The sequence below is a fragment of the Schistocerca gregaria genome, chromosome 3 (genome assembly GCF_023897955.1).
Source record: "Schistocerca gregaria isolate iqSchGreg1 chromosome 3, iqSchGreg1.2, whole genome shotgun sequence".
Classification (NCBI taxonomy): Eukaryota; Metazoa; Arthropoda; class Insecta; order Orthoptera; family Acrididae; genus Schistocerca; species Schistocerca gregaria.
Window position 1 is genome coordinate 430,431,197 of NC_064922.1, and position 13,750 is coordinate 430,444,946.

The 13,750-nt window shown below is 42.5% G+C and overlaps 1 protein-coding gene across 2 annotated transcripts in view; it reads left to right on the forward strand.

Annotated features, from left to right (window-relative positions):
- LOC126354597 (solute carrier family 22 member 7-like) overlaps positions 1-13,750 on the forward strand; it is a 190,160-nt gene that overhangs the window by 122,438 nt on the left and 53,972 nt on the right. For both annotated transcript variants that reach the window (XM_050004348.1, XM_050004349.1), the window contains one exon: positions 5,675-5,896. In XM_050004348.1, the coding sequence (XP_049860305.1) occupies positions 5,675-5,896 (222 nt within the window). The remainder of the gene's footprint in view (positions 1-5,674; positions 5,897-13,750) is intronic.

The following is a 13,750-nucleotide window of genomic DNA, read 5'->3' on the forward strand; positions in this document are numbered from 1 at the left end:
GTAACTGCGTGAAGTGTAGCTGAGAAGTGTATCATGAACTCGGCGCCCTGACGGAGCTGTCCCATTACCTGAGTGAGACGAAGCAATGCCGTGAAGAGGTGGTAGAGGTGGTGGTTAGTGTTTAATGTCCCGTCGACATTAGAGACGGAGCGCAAGCTCGGGTTAGGGAAGGATTGGGAAGGAAGTCGGCCGTGCCCTTTCAAAGGAACCATCCCGGCGTGTGCCCGAAACGATTTAGGGAAATCATGGAAAACCTAAATCAGGATGGCTGGAGACGGGATTGAACCGTCGTCCTCCCGAATGCGAGTCCAGTTGCCGTGAAGAAGGGATATGTAAACTCGCTGATGCTTGAGTCGCATTCGCCCCAAACATGTTCTTTTTTTTTTTTTTCAATTAAAGCATCAAACTATATCCAATTTACGTCTCCACAATCCAGTGTCTTGTGAATTCCTTTCTGTTACTGTTAGCTGTTCTTAAACGCTGAGACATAACATGAACTTCTTACAGACCTAAACGACCGTTTGTGTCGTGCATGAGACAAACATAGCCAATAGATGGTAATAGTAGACACAGTAACATCATCTGCATCCAATGAGGCATAAAAACACAATAGATAAGCTGCACAAGACTGCACATTATGCAGTGCACAATAATTCCATTCCATACGTTTGACGTCCAGTCTTATGTTCACAGAGGTGGAACATACAGTTACGAGCAACGTTCACTTTGGAGAAGATGCCCAAGGCGACCGACCGCCTTGCATTTGCAATCACTTCGCTAGTCGCTTGATCACACTTTTCTGGACCGAACGCAACACACTTGCAATCACTATTGCTGAAGTGGCATGCAGAGAAGCTGTTAGATTGCATACATCAACGGGTGGAGCAACTGGTTCCTAAAGGTCCCTAGAAATAAAAATCTAGTGAATTAAGGTCCAGGCAATGTGGCGGCTAGAACATTGGACCTCCACGACCGATATATTTCCTTGGAAATGCTTGATTTAAATAGTTACACACATTAATCCCAAAGTGCTGTGATGAACTATAATGCTGAAACCATAGCTGTCGCCGAACAGAAAGTGGAGCGTTTTCTGATGGGTCATGCAAAGTATTGCAAAGAAACTTATGATACAGAGGCACATTCGACTTGTCTGACAATAGGTAATGGCCAAAAAGAACTCCTCCATTGATTAAAAAAAAAGTTCAAATGTTTTTGAAATCTTTAAGTCATCAGTCCCTAAGCTTACACGCTACTTAACCTAAATTATCCAAAGACAAACATACACACCCATGCCTGAGGGAGGACTCGAACCTCCTCCGAGACCAGCCATAAAGTCCACGAATGTGGCGCCTTAGACTGCCTGGCTAATCCCGTGCGGCCCCTCGATTCTATCCCACAGGCTTATGCCAAGCTTGCCTGAATGCCAACTTCATGGGTGATATGTCGGTGATGTTCCGACTAAAAATAAATGGCTGTTCGGGGGTGGGGGTGGGGGGACTTTGTGTTGAAAATACGTTCACGAGTAAGGTAGATTCATCAGCCTTTATCACATTATTTGTGAAATATTCGTTATCTTCCACTTGGTGCCAAAGCAATTCACAAAATTGTAGTCGTCGACTTCGGTCTTCTGGTCACTGGTGCTGAGTTAACATGGAATGATGTGGATGCAGTTCTTCATCGTGCAAACAGTTCAATAAGCAGTCTTTGAGAGATCTGAGACTGCCTTGCGATGTCACGTGTACTTCACCAAGGTGAAAAGTTTCAAGGAACATTTCCTCTGTTAGTAGAGTATGTCTCAGTCCTTGTCTAACACGGCTGGGGGACAACTGGTGGGGGACCCTTAAACCGTTCTCCCTTTGACCATGCGCCCTGTCTACCCCACGTACCTGGTACTCCCGTGCAGTCGTGACGGTTTGTAGTATTTGATTTAATGCATTAAAAATTTTGATCTGCACAGCACCGTCACAGACATGAAAGAAAGAGTAAACTCCTACGAAAAAGTCATTAACAATATTATAGAAAGGACGTAGGTTAAATGAATAATCATTGCAGTACTAATTCTGGAACCATCACAGACTTTTAAAAAAATTTCTTTTTATTCATTTAGCATAAGCAAAACAAAAAAACTGACAACTTTGTTCGTTAACAGCTTGAAGTGTACCTAACCTTGGTTATTTGAATATCATTCAGCACAATGTAGGGATTAGTCTTTCACAAATGAAATCATAAATACGCTACATTTCTGACACAAGTTAGATGTTCCAAATCAAATTATTAAATCCCATTTGGAAGTTCTACTATCCTTCATTAGCTTTCTCGGACACATTGCAGTGATAACTACCACTCATCAACGTGTTACTGTTGACGGGAACCATTCCTTTCACTCAGTCAATCCTGTACCTCAAAGACAGACGACAAAAATCACCATTCATTTCTTTGATTCAAACTTTTCATCTGGTGGTATGGCTGTGGAAAATGATTTAATACACTGAAACTCAATTGCATCCAGCCGTAGGTGTAAATGCAATTATTATTAGTAATTCATTATTAACTATGATGAAACAATTTATAATTGCAAACACAATTGACGAATATCATAGGAGACAATCCGCGATTTTCTATATATATCTAACGATTCTGTTTTACAGTTACAGGTAAATCATATTCATACTGTTCTGTAATAAAAGAGTTTTCTTTATATTAACACCTAAACATTTTCTTTTAGTCTCGTCCTTGTGTGCGCACCCTGTTTTACACTCATCAGACACACAAACACAGACGGATACATTCGCATGGCTTGAATTGTGTGTGCATTTGATGCTACCATTCACGTGGAATGTCTTATAGTTATGGATCTGACAGCATGTAAGCGGCTGCATTGGCACTGAGTATTTGGCAGCAAAAGAACAATAAACAACAATAACTTTGAAGCAGCCATATTTCCCTGAAATCTGTGGAGTACAAACCACTCGATCATTTGGTAGTATAGGATACTGTTGAAAATTAATCAAAAGTAAATATATTTACCATTGGGAAACGTAATGTAACACAAAAGGTAAACAGGTGTTGAAGGGAGTCAAAAGATGACACAATCAAGAAAACACTATTCTGATACAGAAAAAACAGCAAGGCAAATAGAGACACAGATTAGCGAATTTTCAATTTATTACGTTTTATTTTTATTATTTACTTGTCTTTGATACTACTGCTTTACACAGCCATGGGTCTGCTTTCAGAATTCATAAATGTTGAAATGGATCGTCTAAGAGCTTCAGAAACTGTTGAAAATATTTCTTTCATTCTCGTTAGTGCAGAGACGTAGGTGACAAAGGTAATGGTACAGCGATATAATGTATACAGATTGCGGTAGTATCGCGTACACTAGGTATAAACAGGCAGTGCATTGGAGGAACTGTCATTAGCACTCAGTCGGCCACTGTAGTCGAGCGGTTCTAGGCGCTTCAGACCGGAACCGCATTGCTGCTACGGTTGTCAGGTTCGAATCCTGTCTCTGGCATGGATGTGTGTGATGTCCTTAGGTTAGTTTGGTTTAAGTACTTCTAAATCTAGGAGACTGATGACCTCAGATGTTAAGTCCCATAGTGCTCAGAGCCATTTGAACCATTTGCACTCAGGTGATTCATGTGAAAAGGTTTCCGACGTGCCTATACCCGCCCTACGGGAATCAACAGGCTTTGACCATGGAATAGTAATTGGAGCTAGACACATGAGCCATTCCATTTCGGAAATCTTTAGGGAATGCAATATTCCATGATTCACAGTGTCAAGAGTGTGACGAGAATACCAGATTTCAGGCAGTACCTCTTGCTCTGGACAACGTTGTGGCTGACGGTCTTCACTTAATGACCGAAGTCAGCGGTGTTTACGTTGAGCTGTCAGTGCTAACAGACAAACACTCCATGAAATAATGGTATAAATCAATTTGGGACATACAACAAACATATTTGTTAGGACAGTGTAGCAGCATTAGGCGTTAATGGCGTTGGTTGGACCGCAGATGACTGGAAAACCATGGCCTGGTCAGATGAGTCCTGATTTCAGTTGGTAAGATGTGGTGGTAGGGGTTGAGTGTGGTGCAGACTCAACAAAGTCATGGACCTATTTGTCAACAAGGCACTGTGCAAGCTGGTGGTGGCTCTGCAATGATGTGGGCTGTGTTTACAACGAATGGTCCGGACCCTGATTATGTTTGGCCATTTGGAGACCATTTTTAGCTATTCATTAACTTCGCATTCCCAAACAATGATGGCATTTTTATGGATTGCAATGCACCATGTCACCTGGCCAGAACTATTCGCGATTGATTGGAAGACTATTCTGGAAAACTTGAGCGAACGATTTGGCCATTCAAATGGCTCGACATGAGTTCCATCAAATATCTGTGGGACGTAATCGAGAGATTAGTTTGTGCACATCGGCAACACTTTTGCAGTGGTCCGCAGCTCATGGTCTCGTGTGGCGTTCTCGCTTCCCCAGCACGGGGTCCCAGGTTCGATTCCCGCCGGGGTCAGGGATTTGTCCTCATCATTTCATCGTCATTCCTGAAAAGCGGCGAGGTTGGACTGAGAAAGGTTGGGAATTTGTACGGGCTCTGATAAGCGCGCAGATGAGTGCCGCACAAACCAAACATCATCATCCTCACTTTTGCAGTTATGGATGGATATAGAAGCCGCATGGATCAATATTTCTGCAGGGGACTTCCAACGACTTGTTGAGTCCGTGTGATGTCGAGCCGCTATAATACGCTGGGCAAAAGGAGGTCCGTCACGATATTAGGATGTATCCCACGCTTTTTGTCTCCTCACTGCATGTCTCATGCATCTGTAATTATTTAATGTAGCTCCTCCCTTTATTACATCACATTTTACTTTTATTTTGTGTTTTTATTGCTAATGTTGTTTCTTCCCCACCTCTACTTTACTTTAGCTCTTTTGCTGTTATTTTTCTTTCGTTCTCGCCTCCCACTCGAGTTTAACCTTCAGCTTAATCTTGAACTACTCGCTGTTGTCTGTCACTTGCGTTGTCTTTTCATAGGTTAAGCTAATTAGCTCATTACTTTTCTAGTTCTGATTCTTGGGTTTTAATATTTGTACTGAGTGAGGTGGTGCTGAGTTTCGCACACAGAACTCGGAAGGACGTCGGTTCAAATTCGCACCTGGCCATACAGATTTAGGTTTCTCGTGATTTCCCTAAATCGCTCCAGGCAAATGTCGAGCTGGTTGCATTAAAAACCGCACAGCTGTTTCCCTTCACCGTCCTTTCGTGACCTGAGTGGTTCTCCAGCTCTGACAGCTTCACTGTCGAGGGGACTTTTAATGCTAATCTTCCTTCCTTCCTTTTGATACTCGTGACAAAATTTATATTAATTCCTCTGCTGTACTCCAACATAATATTAGTAACAATAATGGTAAAAGTATATTCATTTTCTTCCATTAGGCTAGTGAGAAGTGCTGAGATAAAAACTGAATGATTCATTCAAGTTATTAAAGTGCATATCTGTCTTAAGAGCTTTATTCAAGCTAGATTCCTCTCTTATTTCTCACTTATGAGATAGGGTTGGAGATTACTGACATCGTAAGGGTGTGCAGAAGCGTTGTTGCAGTTTCATGGAAGAGGTGGGCTGTGCAGCCTGGTAACTTCTTATGTTCCGTAGGTATTTGCCAGAATCTCCCAGATGGCTGCTCGGTAAAGGGCGCCCAGAGGAAGCTCTCAAGGTCCTGGAGAGTGTAGCAGCAACAAATGGAAAGCCCCTACCTTGTGACACATGGATGAGGCTTGCTTACCTGTCAGAGCAGAGGACTCCACGCATGGACATCAGAAGCATCGTTACGAACAGGAACCTCTTTAAAAACACGGTTTTGTTGGTTATTAGCAGGTATGGGAATGCAAATTGCTTTTCATATACTTTTTGTAGCTCGAACGGAAATGATGATTTATGACTCTACATAATGAATATATACTTCTGGATCATCAGATCCGCAGTGAACAAAACAGTTGAAAGACTAATCTCAGCACACTACAGTCACCCTCTGATAACAGAAAACAATGAGCTTTCTTAGTGGTAACATTTGATATTGATACATATTTAATTAATTGCGATGTAAGTGCTTTTTTGTTCTATATATGGAAAACTTTTAAAAATTGATCGTAATTTGCAGCTGAAAATTTGTGGTTTTTGCTGCTTATCAATGCCTTAGTTACTTATGTAGTTATTTTCAGAGTCTTCTCACTGAATGCAACACTAAACTGTGAACACATAATTATCCAGTTACCAGTGTGAGGCTGTGGGGCTATCATCAGAAACAGGAGTGTAGCTTTCAGATCTTTAACCGACTGTTATATTTTCTTGTCAATGGCGGATCTAGCATGCCAGTACAGATTGTGTGGTCATTTAGGAACAACGTATGATACAGTATTCTTGTTTACAACTTCAAAGTGTAAACATTCTAAATGGGAAGAAAAAGTACAAAGGCTTCCTAAAAATATTGTAAGTTATCAATAAAACTTATGAAAATAGATCTCAGAGATTAACTACGTACAGTCTTTGACATGAAACCTGGTCTGTGACCAGCTTTCAAAGCAACTATGTAAGGTGAAAGCCTTGCACCTGGAATTGTTTTAAGCAAGGGAGAAGTTTCCGCAAGTTTGAAATATAAGTGCTGGGCAACGTTGGAGCCCCTGTCTGAAAGTTTGACCTTTGAGAGGATTTACCAGAGGAAATGCACACAAGGACATATTGGTGGTGTGTAGAGAAGGCTTATGATTCCAAATTACCCACAGCAAGATCGAAATTCTCCTCAGCTGCAGTGATTAACATATGGTTTTATTCCAGGGCACGCAAATTTGGGAATCTCATTACCTTTATCCCATATCCACTAAGTAGAAATAGTCCCTGAGCAAAATTATTGCGTAAATTTGTAGCCTATTAGAGAGCCAACAGTTTGTACAAGATACCAATTTTATTATGTCTTCAATGAACTGAAAGTAAGTACAGTTGCACCATGCATTGTATATTAGTAGAAAGTTATGTCTATAGTTTTACAGTCATTTAATTTACTAGATATGAAAAGACTAACTTAGCGATGTTGTACAGTTTTAACATTATGTAAGAAGTAACTGAATATTTATGAGTTGTACAACATCAAACTATCGTGTGTTAGCATATTTCATAAAAGACTCATTAATGTGAATCAACGAATAGTCTCGAAAATAGTTTATTATATCGTGTACGTGACTAGTAGGGAAGTAATAAGAATCAGCAGCCAACAACAGGCTAGACAGATGTGTAGGGGGAGTACATGTTAGGTGGAAGGGTTAGATGACTGTTGTTGTTTGGGGATGAGAGAGGACACTCCGTCCAGGGAGTGAATGTAGAGAGGGGAGGGTTAGCAAAGACTTTGTGTAAGGACAGTACAAAATAGTTGTTGTTACTGTTTGCAGTTTGTGAGCGATATACAGCAGCGTAGTCGAGATAACTTTGCGAGAGAAGTCAGTGTGGGACATTGACGCCATTGACGTTTTTGTGAAGAATTTTGTATTGTGAACTCTTACGTTTTCGCTAGGTGTCTGTGCTAAGATAAGTTAAAAGATTAGGTAACAAAGGTTTTCGTTATTTAGTGGGGTGTTAGTGAAGCATTGTGTGCATTGCCTGCCAGCTTGCAATGCTGTTTCAACAGTTAATAGTCAAAGGAAATAATTTCATTCGAAATTTTAAGCTACATTCAGGTGTGGCCAGGAATTCGGCACGTGGGCGGTGCTTTGACACGTTGGTTTCTCTCTCTCTCTCTCGTCTGACTACTCGCTACCCACACCATCCTGCTTTGTTGTCCGAGTGGCAACAGTGGCGGAAATGCATGCACGTTGCTTAGAAGGCAGAACAGTTACGCCCGGATAAGTGACCGGCTGTCATGCGTCTTGGATTCATGTTATGCTACTATCATGAAGTTCGAAAAACTTAAGCTGTCTATCATAAAGATCGGCATTATACTGTTACTCTCTGCTGTCAAAAGAGCATACATCAAGTTTGCACCTTTATCAGAAGTTGTTCCTGCCACAATGTGATTTTGGTTTTAAATGCATCCACCTTTGTCGTTTTAAATCAGATATTAATTGCTTCTAGAGAAAACTTAAGAGTTACAATACTGAGGTCATTGAAGTGTGCAATCTAGTTAACTAAACATGCGAGGTCTCCAATGCATTCCGAATCTTCTAACGTTGTTTTCTGCCTTTCTTTTCCATTCATAAATTGAACCAACTCGTTCCAGGCATGCCCCACAACTTAATCAACGTACTTCGCAGTAGTAAATAATGTCTCCAGTTTGTTACTGCAGTTCCTCTAAAAACCGTTATAACTGGCGATAAAAAGACCTATGTGACTTAAGATAATTTTCTGTTCGGACCACCAGTTTCATGACGTGCTCCATCCCAGCAAATTTAGCACAAAGTGCTCTTTGATGTGCGGAACGCCAGCCGCTGGTGGCCGAGCGGTTCTGGCGCTATAGTCTGGAACCGCGCAACCGCTACGGTCGCAGGTTCGAATCCTGCCTCGGGCATATATGTGTGTGTTGTCCTTAGGTAAGTTAGGTTTAAGTAGTTCTAAGTTCTAGGGGACTTATGACCTCAGCAGTTGAGTCCCACAGTGCTCAGAGCCATTTGAGCCATTTTTTTGTACGAAACAATGAATTCTGTACAAATCGTTTGTTGGTCTTTATACTGTGTTTTGCAGCAATGCTAAAAGCCCATTTTGTGCCCATCTCATCGCAGGCCCTCCATCGGTGGTAACTGAGACCAATTCAGTCGTTTTCAGCTAATCGATACTTCCCTTTTGTTTTTCATTTGCACCAGATCTAACAGTTCTTCTGTCACATGTAAACTGTTGTGACTTCACGAACATGCACTGTTAACCCAAAACATTATGACTACTGCCCACCGTGAGGTGGGATGTCGCCTGGTTGCGTGGTTGGAATGTGACATGATATGGAAAGTATGTAAGTGGATAAAAGATAGATGTGAAATCATTCTAGCGACTATGTTCTTGTTGTTGTGGTCTTCAGTCCTGAGACTGGTTTGATGAAGCTCTCCATGCTACCCTATCCTGTGCAAGTTTCTTCATCTCCCAGTACCTACTGCAACCTACATCCTTCTGAATCTGCTTAGTGTATTCATCTCTTGGTCTCCCTCTACGATTTTTACCCTCCACGCTGCCCTCCAATGCTAAATTTGTGGTCCCTTCATGCCTCAGAATGTCAAGTTGTGCCACAAATTCCTCTTCTCCCCAATTCTATTCAATATCTCCTCATTAGTTATGTGATCCACCCATCTAATCTTCAGTATTCTTCTGTAGCACCACATTTCGAAAGCTTCTATTCTCTTCTTGTCCAAACTATGTATCGTCCATGTTTCACTTCCATACATGGCTACACTCCATACAAATACCTTCAGAAACGACTTCCTAACACTAAAATCTATACTCAATGTTAACAAATTTCTCTTCTTCAGAAACGCTTTCCTTGCCATTGCCATTCTACATTTTATATCCTCTCTACTTCGACCATCACAGTTATTTTGCTCCCCAAGTAGCGAAACTTCTTTACAACTTTTAAGTGTCTCATTTCCTAATCTAATTCCCTCTGCATCACCCAATTTAATTTGAGTACATTCCATTATCCTCGTTTTGCTTTTGTTGATGTTCATCTTATATCCTCCTTTCAAGACACTGTCCATTCTGTTCAACTGCTCTTCCAAGTCCTTTGCTGTCTCTGATAGAATTACAATGTCATCGGCATACCTCAAAGTTTTTATTTCTTCTCCATAGATTTTAATACCTACTCCAAATTTTTCTTTTGTTTCCTCTAGTGCTTGCTCAATATACAGATTGAATAACATCGGGGAGAGGCTACAACCCTGTCTTACTCCCTTCCCAACCACTGCTTCCCTTTCATGTCCATCGACTCTTATAACTGCCATCTGGTTTCTGTACAAATTGTAAATAGCGTTTCGCTCCCTGTATGTTACCTCTGCCCTGAATTTGGAAGAGAGTATTCCAGTCAACACTGTCAAAAGCTTTCTCTAAGTCTACAAATGCTAGAAACGTAGGTTTGCCTTTCCTTAACCTTTCTTCTAAGATAAGCCGTAAGGTCAGTATTGCTTCACGTGTTCCAGTATTTCTACGGAATCCAAACTGATCTTCCCCGATGTCGGCTTCTACTAGTTTTTCCATTCGTTAGTAAAGAATTCGTGTTAGTATTTTGCAGCTGTGACTGATTAAACTGATAGTTTGGTAATTTTCACATCTGTCAACACCTGCTTTCTTTGGGATTTGAATTATTATATTCTTCTTGAAGTCTGAGGGTACTTCGCCTGTCTCATGCATCTTCCTCGCCAGATGGTAGAGTTTTTTCAGGACTGGCTCTCCCAAGGCCGTCAGTAGTTCCAATGGAATGTTGTCTACTCCCGGGGCCTTGTTTCGGCTCAGCGACGATACAGGCCGCAAATTGGGAAATGTACTGACATACGCAACTTTGGCAAAGATGATGATATTATTACTCCGAGTCTCCAAAACGGCGTAGCTGGTCGAATGTTCACGTGTTACTGTAGTGAGTATCCATAAAAAATGGTAGAATGACAGAGAAGCTATCACCTGGCGATAAATGGATGGACGTCCACGACTCTTCCATGGGATTCAGAAGCTAGCCTGCTCTGTAAAGAAGGATAGGTGGCGATCTTGTGGCATCTCTGCCGAAAGAGCACAATGCTGGTGCAAGCATAATGGTTTCAGAGCACACCGTTCACTGTACATTGTTGAACATGGGGCCCTATTTGTTCATGTGTTGGCTCAACGACATCATCAATTACGACTGGAGTGGCTTCAGGAATGTTGGGAGGATCCTGGATTAATGGAAAACTGTCGCCTCATCGGCTGCATCTCATTTTTGAAACACTGGGTGGATGGTCGTCTCCACAAATGCCATCCCCCATGGGAACGGCCGTTTGAAAGGTGCACCCCGCCATGAGACGCAGGCTGGTGGGAGCAATTTTATGCTGTGGGACACATTCTGCTGCGCTTGCGTGGGACCTATGGTAATAACTGAAGACAAGCTGACAGCTGCTGGCCACCTGCGTCACTTCATGCTTCATGTCTTCCCCGACGGTGACGTCATGTCCGTGTCTCAAAGCCAAAACAGTGCTACAGTGTTTTGACGATGATAGTGAACTCACATTGACATCTTGGCCACCCGATTAGCCTGATGTGAATCTAGTGTAACCCATCTGGGTCGCCATCAGGCGCCAACGCCGCGTCCACAAATCAGCAACCCCTTGTTTTTTGGTAATTACATGACTTATTTGTAGAAATATGGTGCCACAACCTCCACAAACCTACCAACAAACTGATGGATCCATGATGAGTGGAACCGGTGATGTACCGACGTTGACAGATAGCCCAAAAAGCTATTAGGCAGGTGATCTTAATGTTTTGGCTCCTCAGTGTAAATCACAAGTTGATTCGTGTTTGCATTGTCAACCGATTCGTCCAGAGCAATAGAGAATGCAATGAACATGCTGGCATTTTCAATTCATCTACATCTATATTTATACCCTTCAAGCCACCCAACGGTGTGTGGTGGAGGGCACTTTACGTGCCACTGTCATTACCTCCCTTTCCTGTTCCAGTCGCATATGGTTCGCGGGAAGGACTGCCGGAAAGCTTCCGTGCATGCTCGAATCTCTCTAATTTTACATTCGTGATCTCCTCAGGAGGTATAAGTAGGGGGAAGCAATATATTTGATACCTCATCCAGAAACGCACAATCTCGAAACCTGGACAGCAAGCTACACCGCGATGCCAAGTGCTTCACTTGCAGAGTCTGCCACTTGAGTTTGCTAAAAATCTCCGTAACGCTATCATGCTTACCAAATAACCCTGTGATGAAACGCGCTGCTCGTCTTTGGATCTTCTCTATCTCCTCTGTCAGTCCAGTCCGACCTGGTACAGATCCCACACTGATGAGCAATACTCAGGTATAGATCGAACAAGCGTTTTGTAAGCCACCTCCTTTGTTGATGGACTACATTTTCTAAGGACTCTCCCAATGAAACTCAACCTGGTACCCGCCTTACCAACAATTAATTTTATATGATCATTCCACTTCAAATTGTTCCGCACGCATACTCCCATATATTTTACAGAAGTAACTGCTACCAGTGTTTGTTCCGCTATCATATAATCATACAATAAAGGATCCTTCTTTCTATGTATTCGTAATACATTACATTTGTCTATGTTAAGGGTAAGTTTCCACTCCCTTCACCAAGTGCCTATCCGCTGCAAATCTACCTGCAATTCGCTGCAATTTTCTAATGCTACAACTTCTCTGTATACTACAGCATCATCTGCGAAAAGCCGCATGGAACTTCTGTAGACATCTGATACCACGACAGCTATGTGGCTAGTTCTTGTTTGTTGCAAAAGGATAATTTCGCACAACTTCTCTCCTCCAATGGCGTCACGAATTCCATTGCTTCAACAGTGCACTCTGTAATGAACTCGTCATTGGTAAAAGGCTTATTATATCTGACAGTTTTGAGTGCTATCTTATAGCTTGGTTTTAATGATGGGCCGCTACAGTTGGTTGCTGGCTGAAAACAAGAAACTTCAGAACTGACTGTAAACACATTGGATTTCAACGAGCAAGTTCAAATGGCTCTGAGCACTATGGGACTCAACTGCTGTGGTCATTAGTCCCCTAGAACTTAGAACTACTTAAACCTAACTAACCTAAGGACATCACACGCATCCATGCCCAAGGCAGGAGTCGAACCTGCGACCGTAGCAGTCGCACGGTTCCGGATTGCGCGCCTAGAACCGCGAGACTACCGTGGCCGGCAACGAGCAAGTAGGTACAAATACAAGCAGCACAAACAATGATTTTCGTATGTTACGTTGAGTTCGGCTTGCTGTGCAGCACTGCGCTTTTGAAGGTGCGCCAACCTGTTTGGTGTTTCGTCGGCAGCTAAATCTTTAAAGCCATCCCAGCTAGCCGCGCTGTCTAACGCACTGCTTCCCGAAAGGGAAGGAGTGCTGGTGCCCGGCACGAATCCGCCCAGCGGATTAGTGTCGAGGTCTGGTGGACCAGCCAGCTTCTGCATGGTTTTTACGGCGGTTTTCCAGCTATCTTGGAAAATGCGGTCTGGTAACCCTTATTCTGTCTCAGTTACACTATGTCTGCGACTGCTCCACAAACAATGTCTCCACATACGCATACACCATAATTACTGTACTATGCAGACATTTGTGGTTACACTTGTCTGGTATAAGACATTCCTGGGGAGGGGGGGGGGGGGGGGTTCCACTGGGGACCGAACTGCACAATAACACTGGATTCGGTGTGGGTGGCAGTTGGGTGGGGGGACTGCTGTGGTCTGTTGTGGTATTGTGAACCATTGAGGGCTACGGCGGGATGAAGCCACTCCATCGTTTCTAGGGCCCTCATTTAAATACACTATTCACAAATCTTTAAATAGCTTGTGCATTATGGTGTACTGCCATTCTCTAGCTTATTTGTGGTGCCTGGCGTTTATGTGACTGTATAATAGACACTGAGAATTTTCATCCTTCTGTTCGAAAAAGTACTTAATTCTTAATCATTTTTAAATTCTCGCAACAACACGTTGCTGGACTGCCTCTTTTTGAGTGTATGTGTCATTGCAGCAACCACCTTTCCTTCATACT